The sequence below is a fragment of the Buteo buteo genome, chromosome 15 (assembly GCF_964188355.1).
Source record: "Buteo buteo chromosome 15, bButBut1.hap1.1, whole genome shotgun sequence".
Classification (NCBI taxonomy): domain Eukaryota; kingdom Metazoa; phylum Chordata; class Aves; order Accipitriformes; family Accipitridae; genus Buteo; species Buteo buteo.
The window spans coordinates 21,982,738-22,006,762 of record NC_134185.1 but is presented as its reverse complement, the minus strand read 5'-3'; the positions used below and the strand labels follow the sequence as shown (position 1 = coordinate 22,006,762).

Here is a 24,025-nt window from a genome sequence, read left to right as displayed (position 1 = left end):
GCCTTATAGCCTTTCACTGTACTTGTTCCTATTTGAATATCTTTATAGAAAAAAAATCATAAAGTCTTCTAAATGGCATGTCTCCAGTTTCTGTTGGAAATATCCTTTCTGATGAACCCTAGAACTGCATTTGCTTTTTTGTTCTTTTTGTTTGTGGTTTTCTTCCACAAGTAGCCTACATTTTCACTACTGTATACTATGGTATAGTCACTGTCATTCTGGTCATATTATACTAGAAATACTCTGGTCGTATTATACTAGAAAATTAGGGATTATTGTACCCTAAGGGTTAAGGATTGCTCCCAGGATTGTTCTTTGACACTAAGTTCAACTGGCATGGAATAGCCTGCATTCATATTATTAAAGTCCTGAACCTACACAACAACATAGGCACATCTCAGCCACATTGCCAAGGAGAAGAATCCCTAGCATGCAGTAGCTGTTGAAGCATGACTGGGAATTGTTTGGGAGACTAACTGGCATGGGCCGAAAGAATGCCAGGGGTCATTCTGAATAATACTGTTCCAGTATTGCCTGGGAATGTTTTCTGACACCGTTTAATTTACTAGACTAAATATACCCTCTGTGACCAACTGATACACAACAAGTCTTTCTCCTTTTTCATTTCCAGATAAGCAACTCCTAGCTGATAGCAGGAATTCTTATTGGTCCCTGAGAGTGTAGCTTTGCTCTATTGATTTTCATCCCCTTTATTGCCATTATCTCAAAGCCATCCAGGTCTTTCTACATGACCTCTTGGTCTTCCTCTTTATTGATGATTTCATTAGTTCATGTCAGCCAATTTAATCTATGAAATGTTCAATGAGATCAGCCCCAAGTCTGATCTTTGAGAATCTTCACATGAATCCCTTTTCAACCCAGTAGTTTCTCTGTCAACAGAATGTCTTAGCATTTCAGCTGAAGTCAGTTTCTTAAACATTTTACATTCTTGTACTAATCCCCATTCTCACCAGCATAACTGATCATTTCCCATGGTGACACCACGTCAAGTATTTTAGTGAGGTTCAGATAGATTAGATCTGCTGCATTTTCCCTGTTCAGATAATCAGCTATCTTGTAAAAAAAAGATAGTGCTATGCCATGGGATATCCCCAACATACTCAACAATTCATGAGCACTACTACAGCATTCATTCTTCCAGAGTTTGGGGATGGAAAATGTCTGGTTCCCTTGGCATAAATGAATGCACATTTACTTCCATCTCTGATGTGGCATTCCCAGTCTGTTTGGGAATTGACAGTTCCATAAACCTGTCTTGTTTCTGCCCCAAAGTTCAATACTTCATTGTCCCAGAAAAAGAATTACAGAGAAGTCAGTGGAAATAAGTTAGAAAGGGCACATCAGTATGAGTTTTTGATTGTCTAGCTCTGTGTTGTCTGAAATTATTTAGGCAAGTCTTAAAAGAAAAAAAGTCTTTCATGGTCAAAACTGAATTTTAACAATCTCAGCATACTGAAAATTTGGCATCATACTTTCCGTTAAAGTGAACAGGTGATATATCCTTATTCATTTGCTTGAAAGTACATGCAATTAGGTATTACAGAAAGATTTACAATGATTGCATAAGGTGTAATTCTCAGTAGGAACATAAAGACATTGAAAAGATGTTAAAGCACTGATTGTCTAAATATACTGAGTAAATGGCATTTGAATGAACACTTATTGAGTGCCAGGGACACTGTTTACTTCTGGTATGTTTTATCACATTTTCTAGTATTCTTTCTGTAGGGGGAGATATCAGCAAATTCTTTTATCTAAACCAGTTAGTGCACCATTAGAGTCTGCATGGTTAATTAGGCAGATAATATTACTGTCATTATCTTAATGTTAAATGGCCATTAGAAACAGATGGCATTAAATTGAAAGGGCAAGTGGCAGTGGGTTAAAATATTAAGCCTAGAACTGAGGCACAGTAATAGAAGTCCATTAGCAAGGTAAAAAACATTGCAGATTATCATCTCTTAAACCTCCCACCACCATCACTGCCTTCTTATAAATGAACTAATCCCTTTTAATCAGAGCTTTTAATATATTTAATGGGTAATTGCATAATAAAATCATTAAGATTACTCCCATTATTAAAAAAAACAAACCTCATGATACTGATAGGCAGTTGTAACATTGCAAAGCATTGACACAGAAGAAGTACTAATGTTTCTAAATTTCTACAATTTCTTTGACTTAGAGCTTTATGTGTATTTGAATAGTAGATAGCACAGGCAAAGTGTGTTTACATAATGTATGCTTTTGTTCCTTGCTGTCTGTTTTGGCAGACATCACCCTATAAAAGTAGCGATATAGAAATGGTGAATAAGTCAGTTACAGCTATAGTTTTCTGAATTCAGTATTTGATAGAATTTCACTTGAAACTGGCCTCCAATTCATGAGTCAACATGTACAGGAAAATACTCCCCATTGCACACTTTTACACTGTATGTTACATTTTATACCTACTATTCCTACTTCAGTGAAATCTGACTGTATGCAAAGGGGTAGGAAGAGAGCACTTCAAGTACTGTTCAAATGCCTCGTGCCAGGTCATAAATTCCATCCATTAGTACAAAGGGAATCTGCGCAGAAGTATTCCGCAGGAATATGCAGAAGGCCTGCTCAAGGCTCTGTACGCTGCCTTGACATAAGGACTGGGTGGGCTAAAATTTAACGAAGGGTTTCAGCCAAATAGTCTTCTTTAGGTTTGAATGCAATCCTATGAGAATAAGTACAATTCAGTCAGTAAGGACAGAATCATAATACAGATTTTATTGCTTCTCTTGAGGGTGAAGGTTTCATCTTAATTATATCATTTGAGAGCTTAATAAGCTTAATGTGGTATGCATTATAAATATAAGCATAGTAACACTATCACTAGAGAATGTTACTGCTCAGCTTTACTGAGAAGTAGACTAATTCAGATTTTGTGAGAGTATTAGGTTAGGAGTCAAGGGTTGATTTACCAAATATTGCTTCATGGTCAGTATCCACACATACAAGGCTGCTTGCTGTTTCATCCTTCAATCCCATCTCTCCAAAGGCTAGCATCTAATAATTATTCAAGATCTTTTCTCAGTCTGTAACTAGTACAAGATGCGTCTATGATATTTCAGATATTTAAGCTAAACAGGCTTAGGAGGTGAACTCCAAGAACTGAAAGAATCTCTCAGTTCAGCAGAATTTAGCATAATTCAGGAGGAATTTATCTTGTCTCCAGGTCAGCATTGACCATGCCTCAACAAAGTAACTGAAGAACACTAAATGGCTGGGAATGTCATTCTTACTGAAATATGAAACTGGTGCTTCATGTCAAGTCTGCCACAATCACAGAGAGCAATAAAATAAATACTTAGTTCAGAAGTGTCCGTAGACCCTACATACCATCACATCCATAACACCATAAAATGTTCTCAAACTTTATGATAAACTAAAATAATGCTTACCATAGTAAAACAGCAGAAATCACTACTGCAATGCTGTCAGAGCAGGAAGTTTGCAGGGGGGAACAATAATATCTCCAGTACTGTACATCCTTGCACTAGAAAGATATATATTAAATAAAACTTAAGTCTCCCTGAGGATGCCACAGTCCTTACTGTAGAGGAAAGTAGTATTCTACTTTAGTTTTTAAACATAGATTAAATCCAAGCTTGTAGGATTCCATGAATTAATGTGGCTCAAAGACTGCATCACTCTAAAAACTATTTGGTGGAGTTTAGATCTAGGCACATATTTAATTACCTTCCTGAGCTGGAAGACAGATCTGGATAAGCATCAATACTTTTGAAGGATTATCTGAATGTAAATATTCTAGAACATTGGTAGACTCGTGAGATAATATACAAGTTTAGCATGAATTATTGGTTTCAGTTGAATCTATATTAGCTATTTCAATGTTCCTGTTTTTTTTTCTCTTCCATTTCAGGGTGGTTTCACTCGTAAATATTCTCTGAGTTCCAAAACTGGAACTCTCCTCCCAGAGTTTCCAAGTGCTCAACACCTTCTGCTTCAAGGGTGCATTTCTAAAGACAAGGTAAAATGTGAGCTACTTCTCTTCTGACTTACAGATCAAAAATTGCCCCAGAATGTTTCTTCATGTCTTAGCCTTTGAGGTATTGACATGAAAGGGCCAGAAATGTCCATAATCAAACAGAGGTGACTGATTTATAGAGGGGGCAAACCTTTACTAACACCGATTAACCGGCTGTCCACTGGAAAGGTGGTTGAATTATTTACCTATTAACTGACCTAGTATTTTACAAACTGATGGTATGTAAGACGGGGAGAGCAAACCAAACAAATAACTGAGAGTTGTATTCATTCCAAATGCCTTTGGATTTAAGGTAAATGTTGTTCTGATTAGATCAGAACAAATAATTCACAACAAATAATTATATGAACTTTACTCTCATTAATTTTTTGAAAAGAGGCTATGAAAATCTGAGCATATATTTTCTTTTTAAATTAGTAAAATCGTATTCTTCAAATCAATACTCAGTATTGCTTGTCCTAAGGGTAACTGTTCAGTTAGAAGTATTGCTGACGTGTTTTATGCCTTTGACTCCTTGCCTCTGTGTTACGTCTGTGTTGTTTCTGGTCACATTACAGGCTGCTACATCCCTGAACTGTGCTAGAAACCTTTTGATACACGTTGTGAACTCTCCAATTTAGCCGCTAATACAGGTCATGATGGTGGCTGTCTTGAGATATTTTGCTTTAAAGCTTTTTGTTTTATGAGCCCTTTCTCTTAAGTTTGTTCTGTGAAAGTAGTGAAGCCTAGGATTCCTGTTGTGAGGAGCTAAACAAAAGGAGCCATCTGTAGTACAGAGATCTTAGCTGGAAATCTTACAGTTCCTAAAGAAAACCCAAGAACTGGTGTACTCAGCAGTGTGCATCACCTGCTACTATAGTCTCCATCAGTGAATTGACATCTCTCATATATACAGCATTCTTGTAACATTTAAATCTGAAGAGCATTTGAGGTTCCTTGCAGACCCAACACAGCAGTATAAGCAAAACTGAATTTTACCACTCCAACAATGAAGAAAAAGATGTGTTTTCTCTTCATTTTGGGGTCAGCAGCATGTAATTGCTCTGATGTTGGAACCAGATGATGGAAGGGCCCAGCAGGTCTTTGCGAGTGACTCTGTCTGGGGACAGACTCATGATGTTATGAGGAGACTATGGGAATAGAGGTGAATTTCTGTGTATCTCTTGCTCACTCTTTCCTGCTGCTCTTTCCTCATTCCTTGTTCTCTTATTTCCTGTTTTCTTTCCTTACTGTCTTTCCCCTCCTTCAGCTTATCTGACCAAGGGTTATTGAACCTAAGATATCTATGTACTCTGTTCAAGAGAGCCCGTACATGAAGTCTGACTGCTGCATTAAACTCCTAAGAAATTGCATGTAGCTGAAATCTCTGGAGAGTCCATAAATGTAGCAGTCTGCATTAAAATAGATTGATAATTTCTGCATTTTATGTTTCTGAAGAAAACTTACCCAAACTTTAAACTTCCATCAACCCTTTCCAAAAAAAATCTTTTAAATGTTCTTGAATCTCACACTTTGCCATTGTTTTTCAAAGATATGTAGTTATAGAAGCAACCCTGAAAGTCGTCAAGGTCCATTTTCAAATAAATCTGTATGCTAAATGTATTGAAATAAGGTCGTACTAGGTTCATTCAAAACGTATATTGGTTTGCCAGAGAATTTCATAAGCTGTGACAAACTTTCTGTGATTCTGGTCTATAAGACTGGCTTTGCTAGCATTTTTCTTTCCTTAAATTTCTTGTTTTATAATTTGCTACAAATTTTAAGATTTACTACCATTTTTTACAAAATCTTGTAACACCTCTGCACAGTTATTAAAATCAGGGAACACTCCAGTCATATAAATTAGCCTGATGAGATGAAAGGGAGTTCTGCTTTTTAAAGTTCAGTTCGTGTAAGGCAGTGATTAAACTTTGACCAAATGACTGGCAGCTATTTTCTCATTTGTCCAACTAGATGATGTTTCAGAACACTCATAGACGCCTATAGTAGCCTAATGATTAACTTGCACTACCCTTTGGGATTAATCTTAGCTTCAGAAAGGTGAATTTACTTTACCATCTGACTGGCTAATCTAGCTATTGCTTTACTTTGATATCCACATTTTCACTTGTATACAGATTCAGATGCTACATTTCTGACAACAGCATTGAGACTTAAAGATGTCAATAAAAACTATAGATGAGTGACCTCTTCATCACTTCTGGATATACAGACTGCCTATTTATAACTATGCATTGTAATACAGTTTATATTCTACATTTAACTACTAGCTGCAGAAAGCAGAAACCTAGATCACTATAGTAGTAGAGGAGAGAGCTAAGAAACTCTGTTTAATCTTTCTTTCTTCCAAAATAGGTAGATACTCTTATCATGATGTACAAAACACACTGTCAATGTGTCCTTGACAATGCAATTAATGGGAACTTTGAAGAGGTAAGGTTGTTTCAACACACATTCTTGGTATATATTGCACAGGGAGCCAAGAAAGCATTATTTATGTCCATGAATCTGATTCCTACTCCTTTAGATTCAGCATTTCTTATTGCATTTTTGGCAAGGAATGCCTGATCATCTTCTTCCCCTGCTTGAAAATCCTATCATCGTTGACATCTTCTGTGTTTGTGACTCAATACTGTATAAGGTAAGCTAAGCATTTAGCTATATGGATAATCTCAACCACGTTACAGCTTTTACTTCTGTAAAAACAGCATTAAAGTTAGAGTAACAGGATGCCATGATTGCTTTCTGCCTCTTACCTGTGTAAATCAGCAAGGATTCCATTGAAATCAAGAACATAAAGCTGGCACATGTAAGAGCTGAACTCCAGTCTCAGCTCTGCTGCACACTTGATGTGTGACTACAGGCAGCACATTAATAGTGAAATCCTGACCTACTTGCTTGAATGTAGCTGGAAGAAACGCTTGTGTGCTTCACTGACAAGGCTAAATTAAACCTGGATGAAAACTGAAGCCTTGTTTTTACTTAAAACATCATTGCCATTTCTACCAGCAAAGAGAGTCTGTGGCAGAGCAGTGAGGTGATTCCACATGAGAATCTGCTACTCACAGGTTATGTCAGGCCATGGTTTCATGTTACAAAGCTGGAACAATACTGGGTTAAGATATTCCTGCCTCTCGTGCCTGCTACACTCCATTTCTGTTGCTATGCTGTTAGATGTACCAGCAAAACTACTGTACTCTGAACTGGTTTGGGTTTAAAAAAAAGTCTAAGGAACATTTGTTTTGTTTTGCACAGTTTATGTGCCGTATGAGTTCTTCGATCTAGTTCACAGCTTGATCACACAAATAGTTGAAACTAAGTGAAACTAAGGAGTATTGCAAGGTCAGGATTAAGCGATAGAGCACTGGGGGGAAGGGGGGAAGTAATGCCACCAAAGTTTCCTGAGTTTTTAATTTGGAAAATCGGATCAGATCATTAATTAATAGCTGCAAAGTACTTTAAGTTCCTCTGATAGGACATGCCATATAAATAGAAGAGGATTGTCATCCTCTCTCTAACACATTTCACAACCACATATTGATGGGAAGAAATAACTATTGGCATAACAGTAAACACCAAGCAGTCAAAGCAAGAAGAGACTTGGGGCTGTTTAGCAGTGCCTTATTGTCATCTGTTTGTCATTCTTTACTGTATAAAAATATGGGGAAAAATCCAGAAAAGAGGAAAATACATATTTCTTAGAAGCATATCAAGCTATAAAGTAAGAAGAGGTGTCTTAGTTAGCAGAGTGAAGTAAAGGTGATTAGCATCAAATAGCATAATTACTACCCTGGAGATAAGTCATTAAGCCTCATTTACTTGTAGAGGTTATATTGTACCTTGAGTTTATGAGTTTTTTCCTGCTCTAAATGTGCTGTCCCAATAGACCCAATATTAGGTTTATTTGTAATAAATATGTGACAGAAGAAGAAATACTACAGGAGCATTAAATTATAAATTGAATAAGGCAGAATTTCTCAAAAGTTCATAAATTTACTATTGTGCCTCTTCTTTGTCTCTCATTATTTCTCACTTGTAATCAAGGTAGATATTCTTGACAGCACAGCTGCCAGAAAGAAGGAGGAATTTTATTGTGTTGTTATCAAACCATTTACATTAGTAGTAGAAACAGATTTTGGGGATATAGGCTAACAACTTTGCCCTCCTTAATAGCATTCCCCAGAAGGCATGCCAGATGGCACAGTTTTTTGCCAAAACAGTTCCACACCACACTTAGCTATAGGGATTTCTTCTAACCTCTGAACACCTTCAGTGCCACATCCAGTATGGCAGAAAGAAGAGTCAAGTGGCTAATAGCACTCAAAGACTTGGGAGATGTTTGAGTATCTGCTATACTGAGACTCACAGTGATGCTAGAAAAGACAAAGTGTTTATGCATCTCACTTCTACTGATTTCCCTACTGTAAGACATGAATGATAGCACATTCTTGTTTTACTGGCATGCTGGCATATATTAAGAATGGGAGCTATCTAGGTATATAAATATCTCATATGTTCCTATCTGATAGTGATAGGAGAAATCTAAGTATATAAATATCTGGACAATAGGTTGAATGGCTTTACTCTGTATAAATTTCCTGTCCTTAACAATCACTTTGCAATCTAAGTGAACAAGACAGACATGAATGAATAAATGGCCAGTGGAAGCTCGATATAATTTTCTGTTACTTTTTAAAGGTCCTTACAGATGTACTCATCCCTGCAACAATGCAAGAAATGCCAGAAAGGTAGGTATTTGACAATAATAATGCTACATTCTGTTTGTTAGGCATATTCCAGGTAAACAGTAGAAATTCTATATCCTAGAGAAATTTTCTCACAATATTTATGCTCATTTTTAGAACAGTAGAGTATGTATGGCAAAATGCTGTACGCTCTGAGGACAGCTATAGAACAGCCTTAAAAAACTACACAGTATTTTGATGTTCCATTTTACTGGCTTGCTGGGTATTTTGAGATAGGTTTCTTCTACACTAAAGCCATAGAAAATAAAAAAGGAAACAAATGTACCCGTGTTGTTTAAGGAAAAATAATTGTTACGTTTTTTCCAGAATACTTTTGAGGTTTGTATCCTATGCATCACCATAATATCTAAGCATTTTTTCAATAAGACATTAATAAGAGGATTACTGTAAATTGTCTCTGAATCCTTTTAACTTTCCTTTCCCTTGAAGGGCATCTTGTTTGGGGTTTTATGTCTGACTAAGGCCTTTAGCTTCAGGTATCTCTAATGGTTCTTGGATTTCTTATGGTTTATTCTTAAAGCTAGTGTTTTTCAACCTATTTTAATTGGCAGATGGCTTACAGTTTTTCTCAGAGGAGGTACAGACCAATATATAGTCAATTTTAGCACTTTGATGATTGGTCATTTCCTGTTTCTCTTTGGTGACATCTGAGGAGTAATTCACAGATATGTCCAGGAGTCTGTTAATCATAGATTGAAACCCAATTATTTAAACTAATGCAAGACAATTTTTATTGATGCTTCTCTAAACCACATTATTTTCCTATAGTTTACTGGCAGATATAAGAAATTTTGCAAAAAACTGGGAACAGTGGGTTGTTTCCTCTTTGGAAAATCTACCAGAAAACCTGATGGAAAAGAAACTGCCTATTGCACGAAGATTTATTTCCTCCCTGAAACGACAGACATCATTCCTACACCTAGCACAGGTAAACAGAATAAAACTGTACATCAAAAAAATTGTCAATTACATTCAGTGCACCTTGCTGGCTATGAAATATAATTAATTATTTTTTTTTAAGGTTCAACGTCAGCCATGGAAGACTTACATCTTGTACTTTTAACCATCAAAAAGGAAGCAGCCATAAATAGATCTGACCAAAACTTCAAACTTTTGTAGTAGGAAAGAGAGAAAAGGCAATGGTTATAATGAACTACTATCATGGAAACTTTTGGCAATCACGTGATGAAGCGAAATATATGGGTATTTGGTTTAGTTCCAAATTGGAAAATAACAGATAATCCTTCTTGCGTAGCAAAGGTTTGCTGTCTTGTCCGTTACGTCCTTTAGTAAGCTTATTTCTTTTTCAGTTTTGACTGAAAGGAGAGCATATGAGTGACAGGTAGCTGAGGGCTCCAAGCCTGTGTTAGCAGGATACAGGTATGTGCAATTAGGAGGCACCCCCATGTGATAGTTTGGTAGATTATACAAAAGGACACAATTCCTTTCAGATAACTTAAGTGCTAACAGCTTGGGCTTTGAGGTCATAGTCCTCATGAATAACTGTGGATGCACCATATAGCCATCTTGACTTAGTTTTCTCTTTCATAAATATTAAGACAGAAGTAGCACATGGGTGACATTGCGAAGATTATCTGATAGGAAGGCACATTAGAAGAGCATTAAAAGTCTAATGGAAGGGAAACATTATCTCACCTGATCTACGGAAAGCCCAGGCATGATAAGAAAATTAAACAGAATATGATTCTTCTCTGAGGAGTTACTCAGATGATCCCCAGGTGTGGGTCTGTGCTGGTTTTGGCTGGGATAGAGTTAATTTTCTTCATAGTAGCTAGTATGGTGCTATGTTTTGCATTTGTGCTGAAAACAGTGTTGATAATACAGGGATGTTTTAGTTATTGCTGAGCAGTGCTTACACAGAGTCAAGGCCTTTTCTGCTTCTCACACTACCCTGCCAGCAAGTAGGTTGGATGTGCATAAAAAGTTGGTGAGGGACACAGTTGGGACAGCTCACCCCAACTGACTAAAGGGATATTCCATACCATATGACTGACTAGAGGGATATTCCATGCCATATGACATCATGCTCAGCAATAAAACTAGGGTGAAGGTTGGCAGGGGGGCTGCTGCTTGGGGTCTGGCTGGGCATCAGTTGTTGATGATGAGCAGTTGTTTTCATTTACATAATTTGTCTTTCTTGGGTTGTATTTTTATCTCTGTTATTTTTTTCCCTTTTCCTTATTATTATTATTATCATCATCATAATTTCTCTTTTTTAATTATTAAACTGTTTTTATCTCAACCCATGAGTTTTCTTACTTTTAATTTCCAGTTCTCTCCCCCATGCCACAGGGTGGGGGGGCACAGGAGTGAATGAACAGCTGTGTGGTGCTCAGTTGCTGGCTGCGGATAAACCGCAACAGGGTCTCAGCATTTTACCTTGCCTTCTCTTACAGATTGCTCGGCCAGCCCTTTTTGATCAGCATGTGGTGAATTCCATGGTGTCGGATATTGAAAAAGTTGATTTGAATAGTATTGGCTCTCAGGCACTCCTTGCAGTCTCGGGGAGCACAGACTCTGATGGGGAGATCTACAGTGAATGTAAGTCCATGGTGATATATTTGTATCCTTAAAAGTAATTCACTCATTCCATGCCACACTAGTCTACTTGGAGATGTACTGAGAAAAGGCACATGTAGGCACTGCATTCTCTAGCCTAGCTCAATGTTAATTTCAGTAGCTTAAGAAAACCAGTTGTTTGCCTTAGCATGTCCTACAAGAACAGAAGCTTGTGCTGGGAAGTCATCCCAGCTAGATGACTTTAAATGGTTGCTGAAAAAATCATTTACATGTCAGTTGCTAAGTGTAATAAAATCTCTTTTGAAGTTTTGTCCTAATCATATGGGGATATTAGCACAGATCAATTCTTGAAAGATGTCTCAAAAATTCTGTATCATTATGGCTTAATTTAATGGCTACTTGAGCTAGTTTACTTTTTTTTTTTGGTATGAATAGATTTTTTTTTTGCTGAAAGTTGATCTTTAAAAAAATACATAATTTTCTACAAAGGGTAACAGCTGTTTTCCTACATAGAATAGAGTGGAGTCACACACAAATTTTGAGGGTGTTAATTTTCATATACATACCTGTTGTTGAAAAAAAAAGATATAGCCATTTTCTCTATTGAAAAAGTAACTTTTGGCATAAGAATCATGTTGATCAGAGTTTGGAGAGCTGGAAAGAACAGCAATGTGTCATCCTCTAAATATTGTTACTTTGATCATAAAACTTTGTTCTCTTTAATGGTTCACAATCCTATTCACATTTTCATTTGAGTTGCCCATTTCCCACTTTTTGTGTAACTGTTTTCCATTTTGTTCTTTGTCTTCTTTCATACTAGTTAAAAAAAGGAAAAGGAGAAGAGAAATAACTGGTCATTCAGGCACTTTTTTTGAAAATGGGAATTGAGGAAGTTAGCTTTATGTTATATTGTGAGAAACTTGTAAAATATAAGGGAAACCTAAGACAGTATATGAATCTGCCACATTACAGATAAAGCTTTACTACTAAACTTATTAATAGAAAGGTTTTCAAGGCTGAATCTTAAAAGGAGTGAAAAATATCAGAAATTTTTTTTGCTTTTATTTTCTTGTAAAACTTCATTGTCTTATAGCCTGTGTCATTGTAATGCTTAAGTAATTAAAATATGTATGTGTGATGGATGTGTGTCTGCTTGCTTTGCTGGGGAATTGCTTGTTTCTTCACTGCTCTAATCCTTTGCTTTTCCTTTCCATGCTACAATATTGTCATATAGCTGGTGAGTGGCTTTTTCTCACATTCAGAATAGCATGCAATGATATGTTCTCCTTTTTACATGGTAGATGACTCTATTACAGTGTTCCAAGAACTGAAGGACCTTCTAAAGAAGAATGCCACTGTGGAATCATTTATTGAATGGTTGGATACTGTGGTTGAGCAAAGGGTTATCAAGGTACCTTTCAAATGTTCTGCCTGATTCAAGACCAAACCCTATTCCCCTTACTCCTTACACAGTCCCTTACTTATGCAGTCCCATTGGTTTCCCACATGGGATTCATCTCTGCTTCCATCTGCTTATTGTAACAGGGGAGTTCTTCATTTGGTATGAAAGGTTCCAGTGCCGTTAATTCTAATTAATCATGCTGAGTGCTGTTGAACAATCTTATGTGTGTGACAAACTTACAAAGTATCTTAACTAAAACATTAGTCAGCACTGTCATAAACTGTACATGAAAGAAACCCATCCACCTTATCTGGGCATGCAGAATCACAGGGTATTGCTCAGTGAGTAAGGTGAGCAAAAGTTGTTCCTTAGAGAAGCAATTCTTTCTTCCACAGTATTTGGATGGTACTCTCTGTGGTATAAGTTAATGTAGCAGATGGATTCAGAAGTAGCTAACCTGTAGAAGGATTTCTATAGAGCAGGATGGAAGATACAGAGGTACAGTTTTGTAGCTTTATAAGGTGCTTAACGCAGTAATTGATTGTTTTGATGGGATCCCCTCCTATTTACAAGATGCTTTATAATCACAAGTATTTTATATACATGTAGTTATACAGGAATGATTACGCTATAGCTCAGAACAAAATAATTGAGTTCTGAGTTATAGCTCAAGTAAGAGATATTTACCCAATTAGTGACTCTAATGAGTGTAAACTGGCAGAATAAAATGTTGCACATTGCTTGCTAGTAGCTCAACACTGGTCTTCTCATCAGGTCTTGTTCTATCTGGAAATGCAATATCTTATCCATCGTTTTAGGGAGCATCTTGATATGAACAGATGCAAGAAGAGGAGACAGTGCAGTTAGCTTTCACTGGCTTGCAGAATAGTGATTCTGCCACTTACAGAATAACCATGGGCATGTCATTTTTCCTTTCTTTACCTGTTTTCTCAAATTTCAATGGAGACAGTGATAATTTCTTTTTTTTTTTTAAAGCACTCTGAGTTTCCTAACATGTGCTGTCACATGTGAGCAGCACAGTGAGGAGTTTGGATGATTCAGGGCAACAGAGCCAAAGCAAGTCCTCATACACACTTACCTAGACACAAAACTCCCACTGAAGCAGTCACAACTTATTTTAGAACCAAATGATTATGGTCTAAAATTGATTCCACAATTTCAGAAGACAGTTCCTCATAAACAAGCCAGTCAAAAAGGGTGAAGCACTCTCCCATTCAGCATCTACTATGTGATACTGTACTATTAAAGTTAACAGGTATGGTTCCTAGCATTGTTTTCCTGTAGTTAAGGGTAAGAAATACCAACAAGTCCTGATATGAGGCTAGGTCAACTAAGCAGAAGCTAATAATTTACAGAACATGTAATCCTTCCATTGCTGTCTGCCTTCTGTTCATGCTAAAGTGTGGTTACTGTCAAACTCACACAACAGCTTCTTTCTGCTTGCCATTTGAGAAAGCAACAGGGCATACATTACCACGCAAACAAATCACTGCCAGAGCAAAGTGACAGTATGAAATGAGCAGCGTTAAAAGTGTCAATGTTACAATAGTAAACATACTATTTTGTAAGAGAAAGTCTGGCCAATATTATACAGATTACATTAAAGTACAAAGATTAATTTCTGTTCCCTGTTTATGTGGATTAACATAGTGCCAGAAGGTGGGGTTTTTTTCTTTCTGCCCTGTACACCTGTATATTTACAGAACAATGTGGCACCTCTAATACTAGAATATGAGGTAATTTATATACCTTCAGGGCACAGCAGAGCCCAAGCAGTAAGCAGTTTGCTTCATCTAACATTGACAGAGCTCTAGTCTGGTTGCATTGAAAAAAGTGAATGATGCTCTTCTTTATCACTTTGGGACACACATTATGAAGACAGTTTGAATCAGGCAGCTCAATCCACCCTGCCATATCAGCCTGAGTCAAGGAGTCCTTGAACTCTCAAGCATATTCAGCTCTCCTTTCTTCTCTCCTGTGTGCAGAAAGCAAGTTAGCATACTTAACAGTATTTTACTATTTTCTTTCAGGCAAGCAAGCAAAATGGGAGGTCATTAAAGAAGAGAGCTCAAGACTTCCTTCTCAAATGGAGTTTTTTTGGTGCTCGAGTGATGCATAACCTAACTCTAAACAACGCGTCAAGTTTTGGTACCTGGACTTTGTAAAAACACTAATATTTTCTACATACGTGCTAGCACTTATCAGCTTTCCACCATTTTCTGAGCAGAGGAACCTGTCCTAGTCTAAAGATTCTTTGATCAAAGCCCTAAATGCTGTGTAACATGTTTTTCAAACTAACATTTCACATTAAATGCTAGCAATATTTTGTTGGTGACCTGTGTCACATGTTCATTTTTAAAAGGTATTTTTCTTTCGAATTGCTGTTTGATACTGCTTTGCCATTTAAGAGTGAGAAGCTCTGTTTATTTTGGTATAGCAATGGAAGTGTAACTGCATATGTCCGTATAGGAGACAAGATTTAAATTATTAGTTTTACATGTGGATCAGTTTGGTAAAAAATTACTGCTGTATAGAAGTTCTTGTGCATGGTATGTTTTCATAAAAGCAAAAGGAATTAGGCAGATCACAACTCATTTAATTCTGGGATCAGCAGACAGTCAATTCAACAGTGTTTATGGTTTTTAAAAATTAAGGTTCATGTGTCCATCTTTAGAAAGGTTTACATTTTGGGGGATTCTCAGGAAACCTCTTATAAAATAGAAGATGGTAGAGCAAGCGAAACTCATTTTAAGTCTAGTACATATTTTCCTAATTTTATTCATAGGTACATTGTTATCTAAAATTCAGAGGGTATTTTAAATGGCTGTAAGGAGAGACACATTTTTAATGTGATATATCCTTGAAATAAGGTCAAAGACTTCACCAGTTATTGTCTGGTTATTTAGCACAAGGCAAACAGAAATAGAGCAGAGGCATTCTAGCAGACTTCGGCCTTATCTAGCTCCACTGTGTGCCCTCTTCAAGTATAAAGCATGTCTCACTTTCATCACTATTTTTCTTTGATGTAATTAGTGGTCAAATAGCCTACAGGACAGTAAACAATTGAGCTAGGTGGGCCAGTGCAAAGAGAGATTAGAGCTAGAAGTTAGGCACTATTCCTTGTTGGTCTTGCCAGGTCATTTAAAGTCCACAATTATTTATTTGTTTCACTCGCTTCTTGTAGAGTGGTGAGAGATGGTCACAAAGATAACTCAGCTACTCTCTCTCTTTCTCCTCCAAAAGGTTCTTTTCATTTGATCCGCATGCTACTAGATGAGTACATCCTGCTTGCCATGGAGACACAGTTCAACAATGACAAAGAACAAGAACTCCAGAATCTACTGGACAAATACATGAAGAATTTAGGTAACTAGAGCTTGGTACTTTTGAATGTACTCTTGTATTTTTAGAAATTGATGTACTTGTTTAACTTTAAACAGAAGCAGCTTACTGTCTTCTCTTGAAGGTGTACTTATATGCAACATTGTCAAATTAAACTGAAAAGCTTGTGACCATTCACACAGCAATTCATTCCTACCTTCCTACCATAGTTCACTTAATAACGTTTTGTGGGAATGTGAATACACTGGATCACTGAAATGACCTTGGATGCAACAAACACTTGTAGGTACACCTGAAGGGCCACAAGCTGAAGTGTGAAAAGAGGTGCAAGTAGCAGAAAGGGCAGGAATTCCTAATCCAGTTTTTCTGCCAAAGCTTAAATAGGTAATTACACCTTGAACTAGGAATGTATTAAATGTTACCAAAATCCAAATATCCCTGCTAGTTTGAAACACAAGTTTGGAGCCATATTTAGCATCTGGCTGAAGTATTACTACGTGGAAAAGAAACAAAATTAATTTAAAACAGTATCCTTAACATTTTCCATCTACTAGTCTTCTTCAAGGTTAGATGGTTTGAAGTCATATGCTCCAGGTTCTTTGCTATAAAATGAGTGAAAATTGATTTGGATCAAATTCTGGTCCAAATTAATCCCTAAAAATCCAGTGAAACTTGACGGGGTTCTGCTGAATTATTTTTTATTAACATTAGCACCAGCAATCAATCTTTAACTTTTTGGTTGTTGTTACTCTAAATCTGCACTTTGCTGCAAGAAACTTGCATAGAATTTGTCTAAGAGTAGATACTGTGCTTTTAATTTAGCCTTCAGGAAAAAAACTTGTCCTATGTAGCAGTTGCCTTATACTTGGATACTTAGGTGAAGTACTTGAAGCTGTAAGGTGGTCGTGGTTTCCACTGAAGAATAGCAAAACTTCCACTGACTTTATCAGTAGTCTGCAGAAAACTGAAGAACTACTGAGTATAACAAATGCTTTTCTCTAGATATCAGTATGAAAATAGCATTCAAGCGTTCTAAAATTCCCATTGTTAATTCTTTAAGATGAAGTGTCATGAGCCTCATTCACTCTTAGTGCAATTTATTTGACTCCTTTGTTGACATTTACTTCAAGGGAATAAATCTGATTCATACCTTCACTATGATGACTTCAGTAAGGAGCTGATACTCTGTAGATCTGTGGTCAGGGAATATGATACAAACAGTTCCACTGGGAAGATAAGACTATAACAATATTTGTATTCATTGGCTACATGCAAAATATGGAGGCTTCACAAATAAGCAACCAAAGATGCTCATATGCTGTCTATATACTAGTGGTGAATTTATATGCAACGAGCATACATAACAGCCACCAAGAGTTTTCACTTACTCTTCCAGATGCAAGCAAAGCCACCTTTACCGCATCACCAAGCTCTTGCTTCCTAGCAAATCGTAACAAAGCTGCTCCTCTGCCCAGCGACACTTCAGTCAAAAATGAGTGTCTAGCAGAGCAAACCTACGTGTCCTTGTCAGCTAGCCAGCCCAGCAGTGTACCTTCTGGTCTGAACACCTTTGCCACAGGAGACAGTGAGAATATGCAGCTGACAGGTATGTATCAGTTCTTCTAGTTTCTCTTATTTGCTTGTTAGTCTTTCAGTCCACAGTAACACATTGCTGTAGGAGAAGCAGTGACCATATATGCATTTATAAAGACCTCTAGTAAATAACATTTCATGAGCTCACCCTCTGGGCTGATTACGGAAGGTGGCAATTGTAGAGCCCTGCCAGTAATAGATCCTCTTGGAACAATGGTAAAACTAGCCTATGCCTATACCTCTTGGCTTGACGAGGTTCTTGTGAGGAGAGAAAGAACCGTAGCACCTGGAGCACACGAGGCTTGTAACTGCTGGAATTTCCTAGTGAATGTTGCAGCCTCCAAGGTGGAGAATGAAAAGTGGGAAGCTTTATAGCCCGAAGCCATGGATTAAAGAAGGTGTGTTGTATAGGTAGGGGCCAATGCATATCCTTTGTAAAGGTTTCAAATGGTAATGTACACTTCGCTAAAGGGTTAGTGTCTTAAGAGATCCTCTCTATTCAGCAGTACTGCAGGATGAACGCTAATCACAGCTAATGCTTATTTATTCCAGGTCAGATGGAGCTGTCTCAAAGCACTGGTCACCTGATGACTCCACCCATTTCACCAGCCATGGTCAGCCGAGGAAGTGTTATCAACCAGGGGCCAATGGCTGTGAGACCTCCAAGTGTAGGTCCAGTGTTATCCACGCATTCACAGTGCTCTTCCTACTCGGAACCCCTATATCAGACTTTGTCACAAACTAATCAGAATTACTATGGAAACAATTCCAATTACCAGGCTATGTTCAGAACTCAGGCCCATTCCACTTCAGGAGTATACCACCACAGAGCAGAGCACAGCCGATTCAATGCCTTGACTGAACAGCAATTCTCCAGGGACTACTTCAGCAACAGTTGTGCTGTGTCTCCATACAATGCCAGATCCCCTTCCAGCTATGGTCCCTCATCCATGTCTCAGGACACACACAATATGCAGTTTCTGAATACTGGGAGTTTCAATTTCTTGAGCAACTCAGTGTCTACGTGCCCAGGAGCAGCGTATCCTGCTAATGCTTCCAATGGTATTAATATATATTTTATTTTCCCATTCTGTTTCTCTTTCCTTGCTGGAGTAGACTGCTTTTTCTCTGCTTTTTTCCATGGAAGATGTTTTTCAGCTCTTATTTATACCTTCCTGTTTTCCACTTCTCTGATGACACACAGAGATTGTAAAGCAGCTTAACAAGCTACTTAAGGATTTATTTTCCTCTGATGAATCCTCAGTTGACCTCAAATGCATCTGCTGCACCTGTGCTAATCTTTCTTTGGCACCATCACCACGTCTTGCACAAAGGAAGGAAAACCAGGATGACCTTGTGATTTAACAATCTCTTGAAAAGCCCCCAAAATATGTACTATGAAATACAGCAGGCATAAGGTAGCTTACCTCTGGGATCAGCATAATGGACCATTCTAGTCACAGCGTCAGGATGGTGAAACAAATTATAAAAAAGTGCGTTAGCATTAGTTTAAGACTTTGAGACTTAATATTTCTCATACTTTGAACGTAAAGTTATTGCCACAGTCTGCTTTAGAGATATAGTCAGCAAACCCACCTCCCTCTTCTGGAGGAGACAGTGGAAATATTGCTTTTATATGGATTTGTATATGCAGTATATATTATCATGCAGATTTTCTTTCCACATATACTTTCCCTGATTGTGTGCTTCAGAAGGGAGGACTGAACTGTGGATAGGAGTCACCATGGTGTCTCTTACCGTCACTGATTGCAGGCTACTGTTTGATTCTGAACTTAGAATGGAAGGGGAATTCTGTACTGAAGCCATGACTGAACTCTTAGGATCTTTTTGCTCCCTCGTTACCACCCCTCTTCTGGGTCTGTCACTGCATATGTTACTAATGTTACTAGGCTGTATGTGTACATAAATGATCTTATTCTTAAGTGACTCAGCTGGTAACAATTACCTTTTGTCCCAGGTTATCACAAGCTCCTACCTTACCCTTTCTCTTCAACAGTAGTTTCACTCTGCTTTTTTCCAATCTCTTGTCATTAGGATATTATGGAAACAATATAAATTATCCAGAATCTCACAGACTTGGAACAATGGTGGATCAACATGTTTCCGTAATCAGCAGCGTAAGCAGCATTCGATCATTACCATCGTACAATGATATACATGATCCACTGAATATCTTGGATGACAATGGAAGAAAACAAACAGGCTCATACTACACAGAGTCCTCACCTTCAATTGTCTGTCGGACTCCTATGCGTAAGTATAGCCAATGACTGAGGAAAAGCTATGAACTTTTTAGCATCCTAAGAAGCGCTGAATATTAATCTGTAGCTCACATATGTAGTATATGAGATGCAATGTAGAGATAAAACAGCTCGGTACCTAGGATGTATCATAAGATGTGTTTTCCTTAAAATTGCAGGACAGTGGGTTTAATAACTCTTTGCCCCCATAAGGAAGTCAATGATCCATTGTCCATGAGGAGTGGAATGACTGGCCTGAATTGCAGAAAAATCTGTATTAGGAAACACTTGCTAACTATTAAGTGAGCTAATAACGAACTGGGCTCTTCTAAGGGCTCTTAAGGATCCTCACTGTCAAGCAGATTAAACGAACCCTGGGGTCAGGGATGTCTAGATATATACTTCCTGTGGTATAGTCCCTTCCTGTCCTGTGCTTCAACAGCTGTGTGTATTAGGCAAAGCTCCCACTGACAGTGAATTTTAGGTGAAATTACCTAACCCCAAAGGGTTTGCTTTGGTATATGCGTTAAACAAATGGCAGCAGCCAGGGTTGCATGGAAGATACAAACCAGGGCACCATTTGTTTCTCCACAATATTACCTCTGCCTACTACTTACCTGTTAACCTTGCACGGAAGATCAGACATTACTTGCCCCATTAAGGCTTTGCAAGAATTCAGTGCTCCTTTCTTTAAAGGATGGTAAAGAGGGGGAAAAAAAACTAGTACCACCATGCAGGGACTGTGTCCATCAAGTATGTTCTGTATTCTATGTTGATATGTGTCAGGTGGTGGCAGTGGTGCCACCAGTGAATATGGACCCAAATGGTGCAAGATACGGGAAGACAAACACAGCGCACGTAAATAGCTTTGCACAATTTTCATAGAAGATGGCTCATATGCAAGCTGTAAACTTCAGGCCCATAGCTGGATTTTTAGCAGAGTTGACTTATATATGGGTTTTGACCTATTCCCTGATGGCGTGAGGAGCCACTGAAGAAACATTATAGAAGTATAGATAAATTGAGTGAATTATAGAAGTGTTGACATTTCAGTCCTTCAAATGGTGTGCCTGGTAGATAAGGGTTTCCATCAGATGAAATTAGATTGTGGGTTTTGTTAAATTCAATAGATAGAAAACTTCAATGATGGTAACCTTTTTTTCCCACAGCTTCAAACATGCAAACCACATCTTCTTCCCAGTGTATGTATGCAACATCTGGTCAGTTCCCTTCTCAGGAAAATCTGGAGTCCCATGGCCCGCCAAGCAGAGAGATGGTGTCATCTTTACCACCAATCAACACTGTCTTCATGGGAGCAGCTGCTGGAGGAACCTAACTGGGAGAGACATGTCAGTGCCTTAAGCTTACTTTCCAAATCCAGACATTAAGGCTATGATGATACCCCCCTTCAAGTTGGTGGAATAGAAAAATATTACATATAGGTGTTAAAGGAGCCATTTTAGAGATATTAGCAGCCCTCCACACACAAAAAATAGCTATATTCAGATTGGGTCCTGCTTGTGAATCACTCAGGATTGTTCTCACCGTTACAGCTTTTCAGTCAGAAATTCAAGGTGAGCAGAAAGAGCCAGTGATTCTTGCAAGCAAGATTAAGTTGTAAAGAAATTATTACATCTATTCCTAATTTATTAAAAATGCTATTTTAGTCTTTCACTTATATCTTTTTGTATAAAAATGTTTATTTAATGCCTGTGTTGCTCATTATTTATTAGGACCACAGAGTAACTGTTTACTTTCTCTTATTTGACAGATCGTCAAATGTATGTATCCTACCTCCTATGGAAATGTTTACAAGGTCAATTTTTACTGTTTGAAATGAAACTAAGCCAAATTCTTAAGTTTTTTACTTTTGTGCTCTGGAAAGCCAATTTCAAATGTTTAGTGCCTACTTATGTAAGTTAAAGTCCTCAGGAAATAAATAAAACATATTGTGGGGAATTTTTTTTCTTTTGAAATAAACCACCTTCTCTTGAAATAAAACCAACAAAACATACAAATATCATAAGCTAACTAACTGCAGTAGCCTGCTACTATAGCTGGATAACTGAAACAAATGAAACTATGCCAAAAAAAGTCATGGGATTTCAAAATTACTTTTGGTATGAGCCCAAAATTTCTACTGGTGAAAATCCACAGAAAGATGTCCATCAACTCTCTTGGGTTTAGGGCAACTGTGTATACTGAGACCAAAAATAGTAAAGATGATTTAAAAATATTGTAACTAGATCAGCTATTTTAATAAAAAAGTATTTTACAAGTGCCATGATATTCTGTATACAAACATGCATTTATGTATGTTTCTGGAGAAGCCAGGTGAAGAATATCCACTAATGGTATTAAAGAGGACAGAGAAGAGAGCACACTTACAAAACAAGCTTCTTGCTACACTTTCATGAAATAACAGGTATTATTTTATAATCAGATTGTCCCATCTGATTCAGATGTTATTTGATGTCCATATTCCCATTCGGTCCGTTAAATATATACCGGGTGTTGTGGAATTAGATAGTAGGGTATTTTTGGTGGAAGAAAATGGATGATACTACGATGAAGTTTTTGTTTCTAATCCTTTAGTGTTTTCTATCATGAGAAGTCTGACTGCAGCAGAAAAGTAATAAGGAACATTGACTGGGCTAGGTCATGAATAATTCCTGATATGAAATACTTGGTGCAGAAATGAGACACCATAGTTCAGTAATTCAGATGTAGAAGACTTCAGCTCAATTGCTTCCTAATTCAGGGTGAAGTCTTATGCTGTCACCAAAAATGTCAAAATGCTGCAAGAAAGTTTTGGTTTCCGTAAGAATTCCCAATGACATGTAGTGGTAATACAGGCTGTTCAAACAAATATTTATTGGGTAAGGCTTTACAGCACACAAAGTAAGTACTGCAAAAGAGTTCGTTCTTCATGATTATTCAGAACAGGATATATTTTCTGCTAAAATTAGTCCTATAAAAGTCAGGTTTCCTATCTAAGCAGAAGTGGGCCACCTCTATGGTCAGTGAAGAGTGATAGATCCCTCCCGTTCCAAGTGAGATAAGATGGGGAAGGGGAATACAAAGGTAAGGGATAGGCCACTATGGAAAGGGATATGTCGCTATCCTGAAATGCTTGGCTCCCTCTGCTGACAAATGGCATGGCATAAATAATTCCTTTAAGCTGGAAACTTCTGGATTGTTGAATTTACGTGAGAGCAATATGTAGAATTTAGAGGAAGTAGGCAGCCACTAGCAGACAGGGTCTTAGTCCGTCAGGCCCTAAATAAAAAGCACAGTTCGTGGTACATAGTGACTCATATGTGATTTATATGCATGATTTACAGTCATTTTCTGGTTTTTCATGTGAACCATTTTGTATTGTGGGTTGTTTTTTTGGCGTAAATTACTTTATCTGTACATTATCTGAGATGTGAAACAATATTAAATGTGCAGATTCTTGTTACGGCTACAAAACAGAGTAGCATGAAGTATCACACTGTTGTAAATTGCAGTTCATTATCGACAGCAAAGGGCAGTAAAAACATATTCTAATATTCAAATAGCCAGTTAAGAGAGCTCTCTCATAGTGTTGCAGAACAAACCAAACCCATAATAATTGTAACTAACAAAACCAAATGAGAAATTTCCATTTTATGACCAATTAGTTCGGTCAAATATGTGGTTTGATGAATTCAGTCAGTTTTGTCTGTGGGAAATGAAATCATTTGTAACTTTTGTGGAGACCCCGTGGGAAAATTTTTACCTTTGGTAGTATAGCAGCATTACAGTAAATATGAAGAATCAAAGGAGTTGCCACTCGATGGTCTTGTATTACTCAGCTCAGTTGCATTTTTGTGGATGCATTACTATGTTGGTTTTAATGTATACATGCCAGAAAATCTGTGATAAAAAATTGTACATATTGAGTACAATCAGTGTCAAATGAATATTGCCTAAAGGGAAAAAAAATAAGCTTTTTTTTTTTCTGAGAAGGAAAGATGAAAAATGAAATCCTTTTGATCTATTTGCCAATATC

The 24,025-nt window shown here is 37.5% G+C and overlaps 1 protein-coding gene across 1 annotated transcript in view; it reads left to right on the top strand.

Annotated features, from left to right (window-relative positions):
* RFX6 (regulatory factor X6) overlaps window positions 1-21,325 on the top strand; it is a 36,773-nt gene extending 15,448 nt beyond the window's left edge. The window contains exons 7-19 of the mRNA XM_075046382.1: window positions 3,938-4,045; window positions 6,419-6,496; window positions 6,591-6,704; window positions 8,762-8,811; window positions 9,598-9,757; window positions 11,247-11,391; window positions 12,672-12,781; window positions 14,824-14,941; window positions 16,037-16,159; window positions 17,532-17,741; window positions 18,281-18,790; window positions 19,784-20,002; window positions 21,159-21,325. Coding sequence (XP_074902483.1) covers window positions 3,938-4,045; window positions 6,419-6,496; window positions 6,591-6,704; window positions 8,762-8,811; window positions 9,598-9,757; window positions 11,247-11,391; window positions 12,672-12,781; window positions 14,824-14,941; window positions 16,037-16,159; window positions 17,532-17,741; window positions 18,281-18,790; window positions 19,784-20,002; window positions 21,159-21,325 — 2,112 coding nt within the window. The remainder of the gene's footprint in view (window positions 1-3,937; window positions 4,046-6,418; window positions 6,497-6,590; window positions 6,705-8,761; window positions 8,812-9,597; window positions 9,758-11,246; window positions 11,392-12,671; window positions 12,782-14,823; window positions 14,942-16,036; window positions 16,160-17,531; window positions 17,742-18,280; window positions 18,791-19,783; window positions 20,003-21,158) is intronic.
* The last annotated feature ends 2,700 nt before the right edge of the window (window positions 21,326-24,025 follow it).